The sequence below is a fragment of the Rhopalosiphum padi genome, chromosome 1, assembly GCF_020882245.1.
Source record: "Rhopalosiphum padi isolate XX-2018 chromosome 1, ASM2088224v1, whole genome shotgun sequence".
NCBI lineage: Eukaryota > Metazoa > Arthropoda > Insecta > Hemiptera > Aphididae > Rhopalosiphum > Rhopalosiphum padi.
Window position 1 is genome coordinate 23,999,724 of NC_083597.1, and position 23,109 is coordinate 24,022,832.

Consider the following 23,109-nt stretch of genomic DNA (forward strand, 5'->3'; position numbering starts at 1 on the left):
ATAATTATTATGGAATTATGAATTACATTTTCTTCTATTATATACCTAATTATGCCAGTAGAAAGATCAAATGTATAATATGTATATATTTATAAAAATTGTGTATACCTATGTATAATATAGATGCAGATTGAAATGTACACAGTTAATATTGTACAAAGATAAAAAGTAATTTTCTAAGAATAGCGTGGTAAATTTAATAGTGTTATTTCAACAAATAAAAATAAGCAATAAGATAAACTTTCAGGTGTAAATGCTATTCCAGTAAAAACCCTACGATCTCACTTCTGTCACATTCGACAACGTTGTCATCGTTGATTGCAAAGAAAAAGTTCAGTGACCTTTATTCGCTTCAATTATACGTATAGGTGGCAAGATAATGATATTTATGTAGTTTGTTTAGTTAGAAACATTAACTATACAAGACACATAATATAATTACTATATATATATATATTAAAATGTATAGTTACAATACTTAAGAGGATGCTACATCCACACATCGTGTGTGACAATGCGACATGTTATAATGTTATATCTCATTTGGTTTTGGACTCTTAAATACTCTAACAAAACTCAAAAATAAGGTATACCTACATCATGGAAAATTTGCGTTTAACAGAATCAATTTTGCGTTATTATAACTGATATTCGAGTGCATTCACTTATTTACTACACTAACTTAATTGCTAAAACATTATCTGTCTTTATATCATGATGGATTATTTTTTTAAATTTCCAATCAAGACATAATTTTATAAGTAGATGTGTGAAATATTGAGGTGAAAACTAAGGTAATCTGAGGTAATTACGTACCTCAATTATTTTTAATATTATATAAATAAACATAATATTATAAGCTATTATGATATGAATCTATTCACACCATTACAGTAAGTATGTATTAACTGATGCCTTAACTTATATAACATGTTAATAACAAAATATATAATAATAATAAAATACGAGCAATATTTTTGGAAAAAAAGTTTAACCTGTTCTATTAGTTATAGACAAATAAACTAACTATACAATATTATTGAAAAAAGAAGCTGTTTCCGTCACTGCTCAAAATGTTTTTTATCAAATACCTATCTTATCAATTTTAAAGTTAAAATAAATTTAATTTTGCCATTATATAGTATAATACGACTATACGAAATATTATAAGTTTCAGTAATTGTAATAGCCTAATTAACATTGCTTATATTTATTTTAAAATAAAGACATTTATTCAATCAATTATGAATTTTGTTTCACATCAGACATTTATACATAAAAAAGGAAAAAAACACTTCGATCGGAGAATTGTTTGTCAAACAAAAATAATATATTGTGACGTAAAAATAATAGTTTTTTCTAGGTCACATAACCTTTTTGTAATTTTTTTCCCTTTAGAATTTAATATTTATTTCCTATTTGTATAATGGGTTGAACCTATTTTTTACAAATGTAAAGCCAATAAATAGTATTTTTTGTAAATTATGAAGTTTAATAATAAAATAGGTTCTTTTGTATCTATACCACTATACCTATATAAGAACTAGAATTCTATGATGAAAATTAAATTACAAATGTTTATACAATTTAACATTTTTCAACACAAAAACCTATGACATGGAAAAAAAGAACCAGTTTTCATGCATGAAACACGAAATTTTTAAACACGTTTTGTCTTTTACTATTACTAATATTCTAAATTAAATGTTATTACCTATAATAATACTGCATAGCACAAACTCAATACGCTATGTATAATTATGTAATATATTATAGTTATATTGGTGACAATGGAGTAATGGACAATCTCATCAAAATTATCAAATCATATATTATACTAAATAATTGTTAGTTGTTACCTACTACGCAACACGAAAAAATCCAAATGTTATGTTATTTTTTGACTTCCTGTTTACTCGCCATTATATTCTTTACTCGTATATTACTACCAAAATATCCATCAAGACATCAACAATTCTCAGGTGCAGTTGCTATTGTGAATCTAAGTATATAAATTTATAAATACTTTGTTAAACTAACTAGTAACTTTTAGTGTTTATCAAAATGTTTAAACTTAATAAATTTTACCTAGCTGCCTAGCTATAACAAAATAAGTACCGGATCTACGCAGGGCCTGATTTAATAAAATTAGGGCAAAGTGCACAATTTTTTTTGGGGCATTCAAGTCAAAAAAAATGTTCTAGACAAATTCTACATAGAAGGGGGGGGGGGGAATTTTAATAATAATAAAAATATATTTATATATTAAAAGTGTTAAATACCAAAATACCTATCTCAAAATTCATAAAATATTTGTACATTATTTCATGTATACTATAAATACAATTTAGTTACTTGGTCTAGTAAATTAAGGACAATGACAATACTAATTAAATAACATAACAAAATTATACTATATTAAAATATTAAAAATACTTAAGGATTTTATTATATAAATTTAAATTAAAATAAATTAATTTCAGTCTTCCATAAAATTATAAAAATGGAAAATAATTTATTAATTTAACAATTTATTCTATATAATGAAAATTAAATAAAAAATGACCAATTTCTATTTAAATTTTATCATAAAAGAGTTTAAATTAGTTATTAGGTATCAAATATTTCTGATGTTCAAACAATTTTCTATTATTATTTTAATATATTGTAATGGTAACTTATTAGCACTGGGGTATGAAATGACAAAAATAACCAAAATTCAACCGACAATTTAATGATAAGAATATACTAAAGTCTGAACATTGACAGTTGGTATTACATTTTAGTGGAATTAATTTAAAAAAAATAATTTTCTACAACTTACAGAACCTGGGGGCCAAGTGCAAGTGCTCCATCTGCACATGCATAAATCAGAGCTTGGATCTGCGACCAGAACTCAAACTCGTGCCGTATTTTAAAGAGTGCTATATTGAAACGTTTTGTAACGACATGTGCGTATAAGGGATACAATTCGTATCCGACCGCCGTGTTTTAAATTTTCGAATTTCAAAAAACCGTTATGAAAATGACGCAGTAAGCAGCAGCTTGCTAAGGAATTAATTAGTATGATAATACGATTTTCTAATTTTTTATAATATAATATGAATAATATATGAACCACAGTCGTTGAGTATTTGTAACCAAATCGTACCAACCGTAGTTTTGTGTACCTATTTTTCAATTATACAATGTACGGTGTTTTTGCCGTACTCATGATCAAAAAATAATAAAAATACCATGTAGCCAATAGAGTGTAACCAACATGGGTATAGATAAATCTATAAATATTAATTATTATTAATTTTAATTAACAATACCTTTTCTTTCTTTCAAACCATGCACAACGTAAATACAACAATACACGTTTGACTTGGTGCTTTATATCGACAATTATAGATTTTTGAGATCCAAAAGTACATATAGGTATATGTTTTAGAGTTTTGGTACACTGGTCTAATTTATAGGTTCATTATTATCATTTATCTGCCAACAAAATAATTGTAGGTATACGGTTCTTCCTATCTAAATTTTTATTCCAAAACTATTTTATTAACATTATTGTTTATATCATAATAAGTTATAACAATATGATTTCGGTACGGCAAACACGGTTGTCATCGATTCTCGTGCACGACGGATATATTATATTTCCGGTCGGCGTGATCTTTCGGTGTACGGTCGCGGTTCCTTCTGTAAACACAACAATGCCCGCTTATTCTATTATTTGGCCGAAAAAAGTAACAACACTTACCATAATCGCCGACAACGATTACTATTTTATATTTTTAATGTTTCATAGTGAATTAAAATAATACATTAATACATATTATCATGATGAGTGTCGAAGTCGTTATTATCGACACGATTACCGCCGGGTATCATGTTTACCATGTGGTAAAAAAAATTAAAAATTAAAAAAATATAATGATAATAATATCATTATTATTATTATTATCCGGCCGACTATCGTCGACCTAGTCGACCGACGCCACTATCGGTGAGGTTGGCGCGCATGCCCGTGCTCGCGTGTGGCGCAATTTCTTGGCGTCCGTGATTGTTTTTAAAATATTGTACTGTTGATGTTATGCGCGCGCGCGCGCGCCAACGTACGGGCTCCGACTTTTTTGCCGCGAAAAGGACGCCGCGTCCGAATAACGGCCGCCGCAGCCATAATGTTGGCTGCACTGGCGTCAACGATAACGTTCGTCCGCGCGGGACAACGGGTGGGGTGGCAGTTTGCTGAGCGTCCCCTCTTCCCAGTCAGACCACAACAACACGGACACGCCGCAGCCGCCATTATTTTCGACTACCATCGCCCGCCGATGCCATATCGCCAGTCGCCACTCAGTGTGTTGGATTTTTTGAAAAATTTTTGTTCTACTGAGCCGCTGTATATCTCTGGACATTTAAAATGACAACCGAATGGAAATACGAAGTTAACGATTTGGTTTGGTGAGTATTCCGCCGCTGGCACGTAGCTATTGGCCGGTGTTTGTTGTATTTACACGAATAAATGAAAAAGAGCGCGATTTGCTAAACGGCGTCGATAATGACCGTTGTGTTTTTGTTCATAGGGCTAAGATGAAGGGCTTCCCGCCGTGGCCAGGACGTGTGAGTATTATTTCTGATTTTAAATTCGTAGTATTAATTCTATTTTTTAAATATATTTTAACATTTTAATGTGTGTTGCATTCTTATTATAATTGTTATACGCTCGTCGATTTATTTGTTTTGGTGCGTCGGGCGCATATATATTTTAAGAAATGATAACTGATGGTCCAACGACATCGATTATGAACTGTTGATGTGTATATGTCATTATAATTTTGCTTTTTGTTTACTGCTGGCTCTACGGACCCCTGTTGATTACTGCTGCTATTCACTGTGTCTGATTTATTTGACCTGAATAAAATCTATATCGGCATGTGAATCAATTGTCAACCATATGTGTCTTATGTACATACTGTATTGTATATGTCATAATTCTACAATGTGATGTAACTATTGTCGGGGTCGGACTCTGAGGTATACTGTCCAGAAGTATACAATGATAAAGTATTAGTGTCTACCTAATGTCTAATATTGTTCAATGTATAGCAGCCTCCCTACCCGGTGTGCTGCAGGACAAGCACACACTGGCAAGTTAGGATAGTGCTATAGGGGTCCATTTCTACACGTTTTAGGACATTTTTATGTAGTTTTAATTTTTTATTGTATAGCTTTTCCAGTTCTAATGTATGATGACATAGTGCACACTCAGTTTTGTTTTTAAAATTATTCTATTTTATTTATACATGATTATACGTTTGCATTGGTTTTAAACGAGTATTTTGTCTATTTTAGGTAAGTGAGCCAACTGTCCAGCTTAATAAAAAACCGAAAAAGAATTGCAAATGTATTTTCTTCTATGGAACTAATAATTAGTAAGTTTAAATTAAATAAGATTTACTTTTCTTTACTTAAACTTTTTATTTTAGTGTATAGTAGTTACTATTTATCTAATAATTATAATAAACTTTACTGCATACTAATATTTTAAATTAAATATTTAAGTGTTAATAATTTTGTAGTGATATTTGTCATGCATTTTTTTGATTTCCAAGAATCTATACTCAATTATAAATATTATTCAACATTTTTTTATATATAGTGCTTGGATTGAACTGGGATGTTTAAAACCTTATTTTCAATTTAAAGATACTTTAAGCTATAGTTGTAAGACTGTGCATTTTAAAGAAGCTTGTAAGGCTATTGAACAATACATTACGGAGAATGATACTAACGAAGTGAGTATTTTTGTTAAGTTGTTATTTTATTGTTTTTAAAAAAAAAAATGTATTTTGTTTAATTGTTTAGGGAGTAAATAATGGATTATCTGAAGCTGAGTCACGATTTGAAAATTTAGTTCATAATGAAACTCCTACCTTTCAACCTGAGAAAACTAAAACGGTATGAATAGAAAAAATACAGTAAAATCTGCTTAATTTGTATACATCGGGTGGTGATCTAATTCTTCCTATTATCCGACTGTCCCAATAAACCTATTTTGAATGTAATGAATACATATGTTCGATATGTTTAATCACAAATTAATTTATTATGTGGTGTCTCCATTAAGCAAATTCTACTATACAACGATATAACTTAAAAATAAAAACCTAAATAGAGATATGAAGATACTTAATAGTATTATTATGGTTATCTCCTAAAACAAAGTTTAATTCTCAAATAATGTGTTATATGTAACCATGATTTATGAATATGAGTTTAAAGAGCAAATAGTTAAATGTACAAAATATTCTTACTTAAAATTATTAAAAATACTATTAAACTAAATTGTAATATTTCTTTTGGTTTACATAAGAATTACATTTTTTAACTCTTTATATATTTGTCATTGTTTTTTTATCGGTTTATACTTTAAAAAGAGATAATAAAATAATAATATTAATATGGTAATGATCACAATAATCAATTAAAAAAATTGTGTCTAATGGTGTGCTCATAAATGCATGTAAATTTAGTTAATACATTAGTTAGTTAATCTATATAATTATTGCTGTGAATTTAGTACTACAAAACTTAGAAATGCATTTGAAATCAAAAAAAATCCAATAAACAATAAAAAATTTAGTATAGAACAGTACAAAAAATAATAATGAAGGTTTATTGAAAAATAAAAACTTTATTCTTAATTAATCTATACAATATACACAAAAAAAATCATGAAATATATGAAAAAGGTACAATAGTCTGCGCAACAAAAACTGGTCGGTGACCATGAATCAACATGGAGCTAATTTTGTTTGGAAACCTAAGTTTATTATGAATATAAAAAAATTAATTTTTTATACAAATTCACATCCCCAGAGTTGTTGATGTATTGGGCTGGGTCTTGTAGTTTAGATATATGGAATCTAAAAATGTATATTAAAGGAAAATTCAAAAAGTGAACTACCAGTTTTTTTTTATTTATTTATTTGTTCAAATAAAGTATGTAGAACAGCGGTTCTTAACCTGTGGTCTGTGGCCCTATGGGGGACCGTGATACTCATGTTGACCGTCCGTGGCAGCTTAAAGGATATTAAAAATAAAATAATTATAAATGTGTATGTTTTTTTATGTCTACTTCTATAACTTATAATATAAAATAATTATTATAATTTTGGTAATGATAACATTAGATGTTTTGTAAAAAAATTGGTGGGGGGGGGGGTCTGCAATTTTTAAAAATCTCATCAGGGATTCGTGTTCTACGAAAAGTTAAGAACTGCTGATTTAAAATATTGAATTTCAATCAATTTGACTGTTGTTAACTTTATTGTTAACTATTAAAAAGTATATTGTTAATTGGTGAATGTATGTTTATACTTATATTCAATGTTCATTATAAGCGTCATTTACTTTTCTAACTTTTTTCTTTTTTTTATTCTATCCCATGATTGGTTTACAACAGTGTATCCCAATCTTTTTATAATGGCGGCCCACAAATTTACTGTTTGTTGGTTATGTGATCCACCATGTATAGCAGGGATGGGCAACTGGCGGCCCGCAAACCTTTTTTATCTGTCCCGTATTACATTTTTAAATTACATCATACAATTTCAAAGTCAATCGTCTATGCTAAATTAAAATGCATATTTTGAATGACTTTTTGCTCTTTCTCTATACTCTGGCCCGCTAAATTTTTATTTTCTAAAAATTGGCCCCCTAATAACTTTCAGTTGCCCATCCCTGATATATAGTATTATTAATAATCATTTTTATTATATGCAATTTTGTCATTAAATTTTAATTCTTCACAGATCACATTATTTTACGTAGAGGTATCAAATATAACACAACTTAAGCATTTATAAATTTATGACTAAAACTATTTTCATGTATTTATTTATGGATTTGTTTAGTCAGTTGCGACTCGTAACCTATAGGTTAGGAAACACTGGTTGACAGAAATTCTCCTGTTACTAGCTTTTTCTTTATAAAAGTTATAATCTTGGCCCTTCATTATTTATCACATATACAATATACTCCAAACGTGATCTTCCCTTATAATATTAACCTTCCGCAAACCCTTCTTTAATTAATTCCAGTTACCCAGTATTTCCCAGAATATTTCCAATTCATTAATTTCTTTTTTTCTTAATATAATTTCATTGAGTTCTTTTACCTTATATTCTTTTTAATACTTCCTCGTTAGTTGTCATATCCATTCAGCTTAACTTGGACATTAATCTATAACATCACATTCCAAAAGCTTCTATTCTCTATTCTATGGCAATCATTTACGTTTCGCTGTCATACAGCATTATACTCCATAAGTATGTTTTCAGAAAACATTTCTTAAAGTTATAAGTCTCCTTTTTTGGTTAAATGGTGTCTTTGCTTGACATACTCTTTTTATTATTTCCTTTTAACTTCTGCTATGTTACGTATTATTTCTCAATTATCTTGTACATTTAATCTTACCTAGTATGATAGTTGTTGCTACATACTAGTATTTTAGTCTTTTTTTTATTTATTTTCATATTAAGTTTGTTAGACAATGTTTTTTCTATTTTTTATACTAATGTATATATAAGATATTATTTTGAGTGGCTAAGAACTGTCTATTAATTTCAAAAAATTTAATAAATATTCAAAACAGATAACCTATATTTATTTTTAAGTATTCATTATTTCCTAAAATTTAAAACTTGTAGTTACTTTTCCTAAATATTTTGTGATGAACATTATAATTTGTTATGTTATACAAAATGTCTAAATTATTAATAATTAATTTTTAGTCCAACATTCGCAACGCATCAATGCCAAGCCCTGAAAAAGCCAAGAAGAGACGTTCCAAACCAGTTGAATCTACCTCTAATGGGCCTAAGAAGGATAAACCTAAAAAACCCCGTTTAAACTCAAAAGTGGGACAATCTAGTAACAACACTGATATACTTACAAATCTTGGATTAACAAATAGCCATACAAGTCCACTTCGGAAGAATAATACTTTATTAGACAGACCTGAAGTTACAACTCCGGTAAATATAAAAAAAAAAAAATATTTGTTTGGCATTTCACCTATAAAGATATGATATGATTTTTAGGAAATTGCCCAGTTAGATATTTCAACTATATCTAAATCATTAATGAACAAGAATATCTTACCGTCAAAGTTGAGATTTGGATTCATTGGTTTGGGCAATATGGGTTCAGGAATCGTTAAAAACCTATTGAATTCTGGACATAAAGTGATCGTTTGGAATCGAACACCAGATAAGGTAAGAAATTATATTTAGTTTTTAATGATTAGGTAAATGAATAGTAGTATTTTACCTTAATTTTTGAAGAAACATTTACAATCAAATAAAAATGAATTAATATGTATTTTTTTATAAGATTTATTAATAATAAAATTAACTAGGTATGTTTTATTTTATGGTATTATTTTAACTGGCAATTTTCATAAAATGAAGCTACATTATTTAAAAAAAAACAACAACAATTGTCTTAAGTTGAAAACTTGTGTTTTAACTTTAAATTATTCAGTATAATATTTTTGTTTGCTATTATATACTATTTAAAATTGTATAAAATGCTTTGATTTTAAGTTTCAATATTATTTTCGAAAAAATAGTAAATCTAGTTGATACTATTATGAGGTTAAAATTTGAAGTACTTTCTTAATATTCGGGAAAATCAAAAAAAAAAAAAAAAACTAAGAAATTTAACTTAAAACTAGTTTTCTACAACATCAGTCTTCCTAGTTGTAATACACAAAATAATCACCACAGATAGTTCTAATTTTTACTTGGTACAATATTCAAAATATTTTTATTCATTTTGTCCCAGAAAAATTAACTTTTTTTTTAAATATGTTCTGTAAAAAACTTGAAAACTTAATACAAGTTTGTCCATTAGTTATTATTGGAATTTAAAAAAAAAATCCTAGTTTTTTTCTATAAATATTTTTACTAATTATTTGAAGTTAAAAAATTTTTATAAAATTTAAATTGAGGTATTTGAAATTTTTTCAAGTATTTAAATTAGCATTTTTATGCATGGTATAATCTTAAACTTCACGTTGACTCATTTTTTTAGATATTTATTATCATTTGACTATTTTGATTATTTAAATATTTGTTTTCTATAAACATCAATAAAAAGATGATTGCCTAGTAAAAAACCTTGATTTAATACAAGGTTCCTCATAAGTAATACCATACTGTAATTAAATGTAGAAAATAAATGCTTGATTTTTTTTTTAATAGGTATTTAAAGTTAAGATTTGGTTAAAATTTTATATTTAAATTAGTATAACACTTAGTTATTGCAATTCAAAATTATTATTTTTGGAGATATAAAACTTAAATTAATTTTGTAATTATACTATGATACTATTCAAACCAATCGACAGCAAGTTATTATTGATTCTTGAGGTAATTACAATAATATGCAATATAAATCTCTGGTTGACAATCCGCACCACTATTGTATACGGCCTGTTTTAAATTTAAGAATGACGAAACTGTTTTTATAAATTTCATTATTTTAAAGTTTTAAACAGAATTTTTGTTCATAGTAAATAATTTAAGAATATACAATTTTTAATCTTGTCTAGCCCACAAACTTTTAATTTGTGAATGTGTCCCGAGAGTCCAAAAAAGTTACTGACCATTGATATAAGTACATACCAATATAACAATTAAAAAAAAATATAATTAAGTGAACTTACTCTAATATTAACAATATCATTGAGCCTTAATTAAAAAATCATAAAATATATTATACCAATTAATATATTATATTGGCAAACCTTCGCTCATATTTTTTATCATTGAATTCAAATTTATCATAATTATAGACTTAATTATGAGGTAGACTTGACATTAACTATACTGTTAAGCAGTTACCTACTTTTCCTCTTTCTAATTTGTATACCAGCAGTTCCCAAACTTTTATGACTACGGCACTCTTGAGAATTAGTTTGTGTTTCGTGGAACTCGCTTTTTTTAATAATTTAAAATAATAATCCAAATATAATAAAAATAATCTTCTTAATAATCACATACATCTGGTGGAACCATTTAGATTGTCCCACAGAACACATTTTGGGAAACGCTGTCCTAAACCATTGAAATTTTAAATCTTCAATTATGAATAATAATCATATTAAAATGAGATAAGTTCAAAATTAAAATTCATTTTATTTTGATATTTAAATTTTAAATGTAAAATAATTATTGTTTTAATAGTAAATATAAGATGTAATACAAAAAGAAAAATATTATATACAATAATATAAAATAGTTTTTACTATCTTTTAAGTATTAATTATAGAGGTTACTAAAATAATTTTATTTTTCATTTAAAATATCCTTAGTTTTATTTAATTATACAAAAATAATAATAATTTGAAAATATAATGAAATAACATGTTAATTTTTTTTATTATTATTATTCATTAATTCATTATATATCAAACCTTAACTTTTCGTGTACAGTAAATTACAATTTAAATTTTTTCTTCTATCAGTAGAACTGGCCCTCAGTCAAAATATTTTTTAATTTGTCCTATTGAAAAAATATACTAATTATTTTTTTTTTAAATCATAAAGTTTCGTATAGTTTATTTTAAATTAATATCATTAAATTATTATGGCATTATCAGATTTATTTTTAATTTATGAATTTTATACAATTTTTTTTAACCAGTTATAAAAATTTCTTATACTATAATCTTATTATTGTTTCTTGTCAATGAACGTTATAATTTATTTTATCAGTTAATCAAAAAATGATCTTTCTTATTATTTATGAATTTAGTTTCTAGGTTTATTCTTAAAAATATTATATTTGTATGTGATAGTTAATTAGAATAAAAAAAATGATAGTTTTTCTATTAATGAATTATATTTATAATTTTTCTAAAAATAATATAACTTAATTAATTTTTACATTATACTTAAACATATTTTGAATTACCTAAAGACACTAATTGTAAAATGTTTATTGGTTTAGATTCATGCTTTTGAGTTTTATCTAGTTAAAATATAAATGAATACAGTTATATTACAGTTGTATTCTAACAATTTCTGTGATTATATAATTAGATATATAAAATAAGTCGGTAAAATTATTAAAAAAATATTTTCACAATTTATTTTGTACTATTTTAATAATAATTTTAACTGATTTTAGGTAAAAAAAAAAAATATATATATATATACCACAAGAAAAATTTCATGTAGCAATTATTTATAACTAAACATTTGCTGGAAAAATTTTTGGTTTTTCTGCAGATCCCATTTCTGTTTCAGTTGGTTGACTTCTTTTTTTCATACAATTCAGTCTATAACAAAATTATTATAAACATTTTTAGATTAATTATAAGTTATTAATATTAATACTAACCTTATTAATAATAACTTGAAAGCACAACATAATATAGTTAGCATTAAAAATCCTAATGCTGATGATATTCCCAATAACAATGCATTTATTTTGATATTGAAAAATACTCCGCTGTCTAGATGTACTTCCACTGTTTTAGAACTGTTTCCATATTTATTTGATACATAGCAAGTATAATTACCAATATGGGTTCTTAGCATTCGTAGAATATGTAAAGATCCATTTTTGTCAGTTATAAGCGATTGACTAACTATTTGATTTAGATCCCAATTGTGGATGTTTGGGTGGTGTGCTATATCCATATCAGCTTGTTTATTTTCATGAAATGTTAATCCACCAGGCGCTAGCCAAGTAAATGCTGGAAGTGGATTTCCATAAGCCATACAATTAATGATACCTTTTTTTGTTAACTGTAATGTAATAGGACTGTTTGTATAGTATATTTTTGGCGGGCAGTTAATTTCATTCAGTGTTTCTATAAAATTTGAATACTTTTCATAACCAACTACAGTAGTTGTTTCATTATTGAACCATTGGCTAAACCATCCATTTTGACAATTTGGCTGAATTTGTGTATTTGACATTCGTAAATATTGTAGGTTCTTAAGAGAAACAATACTGGGTGGTAAGGAATCAATCGTCCCACAATTGTTGAGTTCTATAATTCTTAAGTTTAATGATGAACCAATGAAATCATTGTCAATTGATGTTAAATGTGTACAGTTATTTAGTAAGATACTATATAGATATACATGTACACCAAAGGAACTTTGATTGAGATTTCTTATCCCACAATTTTCAATACTAAGATATTCCAGTTTGTACAAGTTTGTCATTGCATTTTTATCTAGAAAAGTTAAATTTGGATTTCCTATACTAAGATTTTTTAAATTGATGGTATGTTTGAACAAATTTTTTGATATTGAATTAAAAATATTTTTTTCCAAATTGATCACTCTCAATGAGCTAGTGTGTAAAAATAAATCGTCTGATAAAATATTTAATTGATTGTCAGACAAATCTACATACTCTAAATGGAGACAGTTGTGAAATATATCATCTGACAATTTAAAAATGTTGTTTCTAGATAAATCTAAATACTTTAGATCATTATGATTTAAGGCTTCAACTAATTCAATCTTGCTTGCCACCCATGTAATTTTCTGCAGTTTCCCATTGGCAAACGTGCTGTTGTTGACAATTGTAATTGGAACGTTGTCGAAATGCACAATTTCTGTGCCGTTTGGGAGGACAAATACTCCGTCTTGTTGTAACATAGTACATGACACGGTATTATTGACACAATTGCAAGCACTTTCGTTATCGCAAACGGTAGTCGATTCCACTACATTAGTTAATTTGTGAAGTATGATGGTCGTCAAAATAATCGTTAATGAATCCATTTTTGAGTTATCTGAAATATTTCATGTAAAATAGAAACTGTTAGAAAAATATTACAATCTTGCATTCGTAATAGATAATATTTTGTGCGTTTACCTTTTTATGCGTTTTATATGCCGGTTAGATCTCATTTGTTCCGAGTTGTCAGACACTTTACTCGGGTAAATGGTGAAAAAAACGATAATCATAAAATGTCAGCGGCCGCGTAACGTTTAAAACGATATGGAATATGGATACTGAGTAGTGGGTACTGACTGACAACTGTATTAAACGCTCCTAAGCCAGTTTCTCTGGTGTCAGTGCGGCCAACCACACCAACGTGCTCTGACCGTCCTGTGGCTATACTGTCGAGCGCTTGCCAGCAACGATTTTTAACCGTCAACCATCGGGAAAGAAACGGCTATACTTATTACTTAACGGTCTTTTTTTGTATTTATTCAAATGAGTAGAAGCTGTAGAGCAGTGTTTCTTAATCTTTGTATTATGGCGACACACTATTAAAAATGTTCATTCTTTGGTGACACACATTAAAAAAAAAATAAGAATAATATTTATTAATTTTTGTAAATATAGTGGTGTGAACAAGGTTCGTGCATTTAATATTAGTACTTACTACTTCCCGCGACACACCAGTTGTTGGTTGAGAAACACTATAGTGCGTTGGAAAATATTAAATATTATTCAAATAGATAATATTATAATTATCGTTATACCTTTTTTATTGACACTTAAAAGCTCATTACAAAGTCTTGGTTTTCGATGATCGTGTTTTGACGGCAATACACTTAGTTCCTACTTTCACCGGCCTTCAATGTTTTTATTATTCAGTAACAAGCAAATAGATAATATTATTACTAATATTACCAAATGAGTTTTAGTAACATCGAATGATAATAAATTTTAATATTCAATATTGGTTTTTGCTGAACTAAAAATGATCGTGTTTAAAACCTTTTTATTGTAGTGACAACTCAAAATATGTCAAAATTAGAATCAGTCACCTCACGCACGACTTCCTTATAATAATACTAATTTAATTTAAATACCGTTACTGCTTTGCTATTATTTGCTATTAAACAAGCAGACCAAAGTCATTTTAGCGCATACTGAAAAAAAAGTAGCACTGTATTGAATAATTTTTTCGAAAATCATGGTTTACATAATTACATTATAACGATGGTTAAATATTGGAAATGAGTAGTCTTAGTAGCGCGTGGCCCAGTCGCAATAATAAACTTATTTGTCAAGCAGTTTCAAGCTATTTTCTAGATTCCTCGTCGTTGTTACGGCAAAATGTACAATGGCTTTTTGTCCGTCGCGAAAAATCGTGGACAGTGGCGTATCGAAATAAAATCATCATTTATTCACCGACAGTCCACAGTGTACTTGTGCTTTAACTATTAAGTATTAGACATATGCTGGTCCATGAAACCACTCTGCTAATTGAGTATGCTAAACCAAACAACGGGAATAATTCAATGGACGCCGTTTATTCGTTGTACAGACCTTCATTATAGGTTTATGCAGTACCGAAAAAAGAATAAACACAGTTCCAAACTGGAAATCTAATATACCAAATTGAAGGGACGAAGCAATTTAACAGACATCAGTCACTGGGAAACTGAACACTTCCATGACTCATGGACTGTACTTAGTGGTGTATGTACTATTCAGTGCTGCAACTCTTTTCCACGACGGACAATTATACGTCGCTAGAGGTTTATTTTAGAGTCAATTGTCGGTTTATTAATGATAAAATTATTTGTATATGCGTTAACAATAGCCTTCGAATATTCTATACAGCAACGCTATCAGTTAAAAATATTTGACCAGTATTTTAAACAAAACTTCCATAATTAATTTTACATAATACATTTTTAAGGACTTCAAATACATTTTGCAAATAAAAAATACATAACTACCTATATGTATATTACGAAAAATATAGTACAAAAAAAATATTATTAATGTTTTTCTAATAAAATCAGCTATATTTCAATTTTTAAATGATTAAAATAGATATTTATCATGTTTAGTTATCCTAAAGAAAACAAAATATTTATCAAATATTAGGATACAGATTTATATAACTCCTCAACCTGTCAAAGTCATCCGATCTATTGTCTGTCTGAATGCCTTATTTGTTTAAAATACAATCAATTATTCAAATATTAATTAATATATTGTATTATAATTTTCATATTTAAATTAATATAATACAATTTTATTACACAATTTTAAATGCGTATTTACTAATATTTTTCCTTTGTATTAGGTAAAAAGCTTCAAATACCAGAAGTTTTAGCTTACATTTAACTTAATATTAAAAATATATATTGATATAAATTATATTTTAGTACAAATATTGATATATTTTGGAAAATTTATAATTTACGTCCTATGTCCTATACTCTATATAGTTAATTCTGTAAAATCGAACTAATTTCGACTGTCAAGGCCGTAGCCAGAAATTGTTTTGGGAGGAGGGGTCTAGAGTATAAATATGTTATATTATACAAGTTTTAAATATAATAGGCATTTAAACCTATTCAATCTTATTTAAACAAAAAATTTCGATGGGAGGGTTTGAACTATGAAACCCCCCCTGACTACGCCCTTGTCGACGGTGTTCTCTTCGTTGAGGGTTTGGTTAAATGTAAGAACTAAGAAGGTTGTTGAGGATTTAGCGGACTTCGGTGTATTTGGTGGGGATTGGGTTAGTTTGAGATTATATACTCTATTGTTGCATTACAAGTATCGAATACTTGTTAGTGTTGGTTTATTGGTGATGTTTGATGAGATAAGCATGTGCTAAGTGAACATGGCCTATTATAATTCGAATGATGATTACTTCTTATTAATTTAATATTATATTTTAATTTTTTTTTTACATACAATTTTATATTTCTCAGTTTGTTGGAGAGAGGTAGATTATCCAACACTTCAGCCATTATTCCATTATTTTGTGATGGATAATGTTGAAAGTTTTGAATGAGGTTGATGTATTGATTTTTGTGAAGAATAGTGATGTGGTGACTTCGCAAGTTGTTTTACTAATATTATTTAGTGTATTTCAAATACGAATACTTAAATTAATAACCATCTTACCACAACGGACCACCATAAATTAAGTCAAGTTTTAGGTTTCTACTACACTGTGTAGTGTTGTATCGTTCTTTGTATAGGTATTTAATTATTACGTAGGTAACAAAATAATGGTAACATGTTACAAGTCGTTGCCTATAAAGGCGAGTTTCCACTATACACGCTTGAGTGTACGCGATCGAGTCCGTTCGTTACGAACAGTTCCCCAAAATTTCACAATGGTTAAATTAGGTAGCTATGGTTATATTTTTTATTATACTGTGTACATAAACACTTATGAGCTAAGTTCAACAATACGGTAACGTGGTTAATCGGGTGGTAAAATTGTAAACCTACTTTTTAATAACAAAAACTTACTATAGATACCAAATAATCGTAGCTAAGGATTTTTATGCTGCACGTACACGAGTTCGTGTACCCAGTTATGCAAAACCCAGCTTATAAGTTAAATATTTTAAATCGAACCAGGCGAAGCCATATGAACTGTGAAGTCACCTTAGTTAAATAAATATATGTTTTAAATAACTGATAGTTAAAACATAATATGAATCAAATAAAACTTTTGGTATTTTCAAATTTTTCATATTTTAATCGTTAATACTAGATACACTATATATATTCATGTATGTTCGAGTTTTAACTTTTAAGTTACACAGTTTTTATAAATTGTCTTTGTATAAAAGTTAGTCAAAATACAATTTATATTGTAATGTGACCGAGGTCGATCGACCAGAACACATGATATTACTGTATTTAGTAGTAATTTTAATTTGAAATGTTATGTAATTAATTAACTGATGTAAAAATTAATTATATTATTATCGACTAGAACGAAAAAACGCCTATAAATTATACAGTACATAATTTAAATGCTTTTCTTGTTATCTATAATCTGTTGCAGTATTGATTATTTTGTATTTAATTTAAAATACTAAAACAACATTTTTTATTATTTACAATCAATCAATGATTTATACTATTACAATATTATTATGTCAACATGGATTATCATTGATTTGTTATATACACAATGTAAAGTTTTATAAATTAAATAGTTGTGGTATGCTGGTTACATACACTAACCTAATATATCAACATACTAACCTAACATGTTCATTCTTATATATTATTTCTTCCTTCAAACCCCATTGAATTTATATATTAATTATATAAATTATATATAATTCATGGTGCAATATTTTTTTCTGAATTTATTTATATTTTTATAGGTTTTTAATATTATAGTATGTAATTAAAAAAATATTTGTGAAACCAAAATAATATTTTTAATCTTATAAATATGTAAACATTTGTATCTATTGGACTTTACTTATGAATAATAGCCTTCTTACTAATAAGTAATAACATTTTAATAGTATATTGTGTATTAAGACCAGTGATTTCTAAAAAGATAAATAACATTAAGATTATTGAAAGACCTGTTTATGGCAACTAGTTGACCGTCTTACTAATCATGTCATTCCTGTATTAAATATTAGATAAGTACTTGTTTTTATATCTGAAATGAGATGTTTATTATAATTAAAATAAAATACACCAATAAAATTATTGTTTATAGTTATATAACAATTATTTTATTTTTATGTTTATAAAAATATAAATTATTATTTTCAGGTGTTATTATAGGTTCTAAATTAAAATATTGTTATTTTTAATGGATAAACTCAAACTTAGTAGTATTAAATATTTATGTTTATTTATTCTATATAAATAAAAATAATTAATATTGATGTATAAAATAGTATTAAGGATCTAATTAAAATATGATAATTATACAAAAATAATAACTGACATTAATCTCATGTTAATACATTATTACTTAAATATTTTTTTTATAAATTACAAATATTTATTTTTTGATTTAACAGTGTCAAAAGTTTCAAGATGCTGGAGCCACAGTTGCATTAACTCCATCTGATGTTATAGGAGGAGCAGATATAACATTTTCATGTGTTTCTGATCCACAAGTTGCTAAAGATGTAAGATTTTTGTCATTATTTTTATATAGTTATTTATATTTGGTGACTTTTACAGATGGTATTTGGAAATTGTGGTGTACTTCCTGAAATAAATAGAGAAAAAGGATTTGTTGAAATGACTGGTATTGATCCTGAAACATCTCAAGACATTTGTGAGGTTTGTTGCAAAGCACATACTAAATATTTTTTATTACAAACATCATATGATTTATTAATGTATTATATTATTATTACAGGCTATTTTGAGTAGAGGAGGCCGCTATTTAGAAGCTATGATTCAGGGAAGTAAAAAGGATGCAGAAGAAGGGAATTTAGTTTGTATGGCAGCTGGCGATCAGACTTTGTTCAATGATTGTAAATCATCATTTTGTGCAATTTCTACCAATTCATTTTATCTAGGTAAATTAAATGTTGTTTTATTTTATAAATTTCTCTAATATAATTATTTTCTAGGTGACGTTGGAGCAGCCACTAAAATGAATTTGATTTTACATTCAGTCAAAGCAGTAGCTCTAGCTGGATTAGCTGAAGGTATGGCTCTGGCAGATAGAGCTAATATACCACAAAAAGATATGTTAGAAATTCTAGAAATGACTTCATTAAAATGTCCATTGTTAATAGAAAAAGGAAAAGGTATCTTGTGTTTTGATATATATTTAGTTTAATTTAATTTAATAAGAATTATATAAATTGTGTATACCTGTTATTTATAGCTATGATGGACAATAATTTTCAAACAAATCAAGCTCTAAAACATATTCAAAAGGACTTAAATTTATCATTAGTCTGGTCAGATGTTTTGGAACAACCTTGTCCAGTCATGGCAAATGTAAATGAAGTATTTAAACATGCAAAACGTTTGGGTTATAGTGATCATGATACAAGTGCTGTGTATATCCGAACTAAATTTTGATTTATAGAACTTTTTCATAATCTTAATTTTTTCCTTTTTTTTTTTTTTTTTTTTTTTTGATATTAATGACATTTAGCTGATGAATTTTTTCACATAACAAATTATTTTGTTGGAAATATAGATGAATAATAACTATTATTTTTACTTAAAAAAAGAAGAAAAAAATTGTAAATAATTAGAATTGTGAATATTTGCATCCATCCCATTTCTCTTATATTATAAATGTATTTTTAAAGTAAATGATATAATTGTATGGAAAAAATATAAGTAAATTGATATATAATATATGTATATATATTTATGTATGTCTTGTTTGTATTGTATAAATACATATAAATATATATGTAAATGTATCTATATGTATTTATATATAAATATATATATATTATAAAAGTAATAATCATTTTACTTGTTTATTTTTTTTTCTATTAATAATTGTTTAAATAGATGATTGATGACATTATTTTATGTGGATAACTATGTTACACAAAGATTAATTTAAAATCGTATTTGGGATAAGTGAATATATAAAATGTTAACTTCTAGTAAGTTATGTAAAATTTAATTTAAGAATATTACATTGCTAAATTGATTAATTATTATAATTTGTATACTTGTAATTTGTACATAGATTCATAGTAATTTAATTACTTTAAATTAGTTATAATAAGTTGGTTAAGACTTATAAATTATTTTATTTAAAATTTTTTTTGGTTTGGCTATCAGCATAGTAACAATTTAGAAGAATATAAATGGTTTTGCCTTAGGTATAATAATTAGTCTTATAATTTAATGTTAATTTTTTTTTTTTGACATTAAGTAGTTTAAAATAGTTTTAAATACTTAGGTATGTGTAATTCAACATTTTTACTTGCTTATTAATTTTATATATTTTTTTTTTTTTGAAGCTTAATATTAAATTTGAACCAATAGATATCTCATTTTGTTATTTTAAAATAATAAACTACTATTTAATTTCATACATCAATGATTTTTATATCATTATATAAAAAAAAATTGTTTATTAAACAAACAAATCAACACATAATTAATTATTTGCTTTAACAAATTTAAGATTAATGTATTTTCATTTTTTTTCTTGCGCCACTATTTTTATATATATTCAAAACTAATTTGCAATAACCAAATGTAAATCAATAAAATAACAATAACTATTCTTGGTTTTTAAATTTTAATTAATTTGAAACAACAAATTTTTAATACATATGTTAAGTTACCTTAATACATAATAATATTATTTACAGAGAAATTTTATGCTCGTTTATATATACTATTTTATTTAATTTTTATTAGTTTGGTATGATGAGATAACAATTTATATCGTTTAATTATAAAGTAACAAATTTAAATTTATCTGAAAGTACTGATCGTTTTTATTACTTATGTAAATTTTATTGACCAATAAGTATATAAATTATAAATACAATTTAAAATTACTGATATAGGATATACATTTATTATTTATAATATTCTACTTTAATATTTGGTTTTAAAAAAATAAACATATAACTAATTATTTCTTATTTTTTTTACACCATAACTAATATTACTGTATGATTAGCTATATATATATGTTTAGAGTATAATATTTTATGGTTCCTAGTTTTGTAGAACACTCGATAAAAAAATGCTGAATGAACTTTCAAAATTGAATATGTTTTTATGGCTTATTTATAATTTTTGGGCATAAGAAAAAATGGATAAAAATCAAAATATATAAGTGTATGTTGAGCATTAGGTGCATACAATGTATAATACCTAAATTTACCATTATACTAATAGATAAAGCAAAGAAGCAGTAGTTCCTGTGATCAACTATGGTTATGCTGAACATGTTTCACATTTCAAAATATTTTTGAAGTTATGGGTTTATCTAGATAAGAAACTTTTCAAACACAAACAATGTATTAAATAATCTTTGATTAATATATTAACTGCTCACAAATGAATAAATCGTATCACTGCTTTCTATACTGCACTAAACTACACCACATACTCTCATTTCATTCAGATTCTCTTATATTAATATTGGTTTAATGTCCCCTGTAAAGTACTGATTTTTTATCTTATATTATCATGTATAATATAGTTTGAATAATGACTATATAATGTGCAATTATTATGTCTGATTTTCAAGTTAACATAATGCAGAACATAATATTTATTAGTTTTAGATTTTGAGCATAGCGATAAATGTATTGATTTTATCTAATATGATTTTTTTGTGTGATTAAAATATAAAATGTCTTAATTTTCAAAAATGGAGGTGGTTTTGTATTTTGTATATCAAATTAAATCTAATTTGTTTTATAGAGAGGTAAACTTAAATTCAAAGTATCTACAATAATTGGGAAAAATCAACAGAAAATGAAGAAAAAACGAATTTTCACAAAAAGTTTAAATTATTGTTTCTATTTATAATAACATATTTCGAATATTTTTGAGCTATTTATAGGCATAAAAAATTTTCATTTTTTTTTTTCTATAAATCTCGATAAAAATTTATTTGATGGGTCACAAATTTAGAGCTTGGAATAGTCGGAACTTAAAAATTACTAAATATGCGTACACTTGTGCATTTATAATCAGTCCGTAACTGGCGCGAGGGTCTGGGGTCCGGATACCCACCGAAATTTTTAGAAGTAAAAACATTTTAACGGTGAATATAGTTGATTGACTATAAAATTTCAGTATCTATGTTCGATCCCTGCCTCGAAATTTTTTTTCAATTAATGCCTTATATTATAATAGTATAAATATATGCACTTATTTTTTTTATAGTCAAATTTTTAAATTGTATTACTATCATTCCATAAATTATCAAATTTTCAACATTTGAAAAATATGCTCTTAAAACTACAAAATCACTAAACAATATTCACTATAAACTTAATATTTTTCTCGTACTGTCGTGAATTTAATTTTTTGGAATAAATATAATGCCCAAAAAACATGCACATTGCAAATGCAATAACTTCCAATTCCTAGCTCATAAATTTTTTTATATACATTTGAAGTTAGATTTTTGATTAAATTGTAAACTATTTTATTTGAAATTACGAGTTTGGAGTTAGAAATTCATAAAAACTTCTTTTTTTATCAATGTTTTGAAAATTTAATACAAGATTCTTTATTAGCAGTTAGCAGTTCATTGTGAAACTAAAATCTAAAATACGAGTATGTACAAAAATAAATTATTTTTTATAGATCTTATAAGTTCCAATTAGTACAAAATTATTAATTTAAACGTTGAACTATATATGTTCA

At 26.2% G+C, this 23,109-nt stretch overlaps 2 protein-coding genes and 1 long non-coding RNA gene across 3 annotated transcripts; 1 reads left to right on the forward strand and 2 right to left on the reverse strand.

Moving 5' to 3' along the window:
• Nucleotides 1-3,507: 3,507 nt before the first annotated feature.
• On the reverse strand, nt 3,508-4,114 carry LOC132927789 (uncharacterized). The gene is made up of 2 exons (XR_009661846.1): nt 3,752-4,114; nt 3,508-3,690 (listed from the first exon to the last, which is right to left on the reverse strand). It is a non-coding gene; the product is annotated as an uncharacterized LOC132927789 (long non-coding RNA).
• Nucleotides 4,115-4,249: 135 nt separating this feature from the next.
• Nucleotides 4,250-20,803, forward strand: LOC132927771 (cytokine-like nuclear factor N-PAC). Its single transcript, XM_060992366.1, has 12 exons — nt 4,250-4,452; nt 4,575-4,611; nt 5,344-5,423; nt 5,651-5,786; nt 5,857-5,949; nt 8,787-9,029; nt 9,096-9,269; nt 18,798-18,908; nt 18,964-19,065; nt 19,145-19,307; nt 19,362-19,541; nt 19,622-20,803. Exons 1-12 carry the CDS (start codon nt 4,412-4,414, stop codon nt 19,819-19,821), a joined length of 1,560 nt encoding a protein of 519 aa, XP_060848349.1. The 5' UTR covers nt 4,250-4,411; the 3' UTR covers nt 19,822-20,803.
• On the reverse strand, nt 12,125-14,071 carry LOC132927780 (leucine-rich repeat and fibronectin type-III domain-containing protein 5-like). The gene is made up of 3 exons (XM_060992374.1): nt 13,900-14,071; nt 12,403-13,816; nt 12,125-12,340 (listed from the first exon to the last, which is right to left on the reverse strand). Exons 2-3 carry the CDS (start codon nt 13,803-13,805, stop codon nt 12,253-12,255), a joined length of 1,491 nt encoding a protein of 496 aa, XP_060848357.1. The 5' UTR covers nt 13,806-13,816; nt 13,900-14,071; the 3' UTR covers nt 12,125-12,252.
• Nucleotides 20,804-23,109: the final 2,306 nt, after the last annotated feature.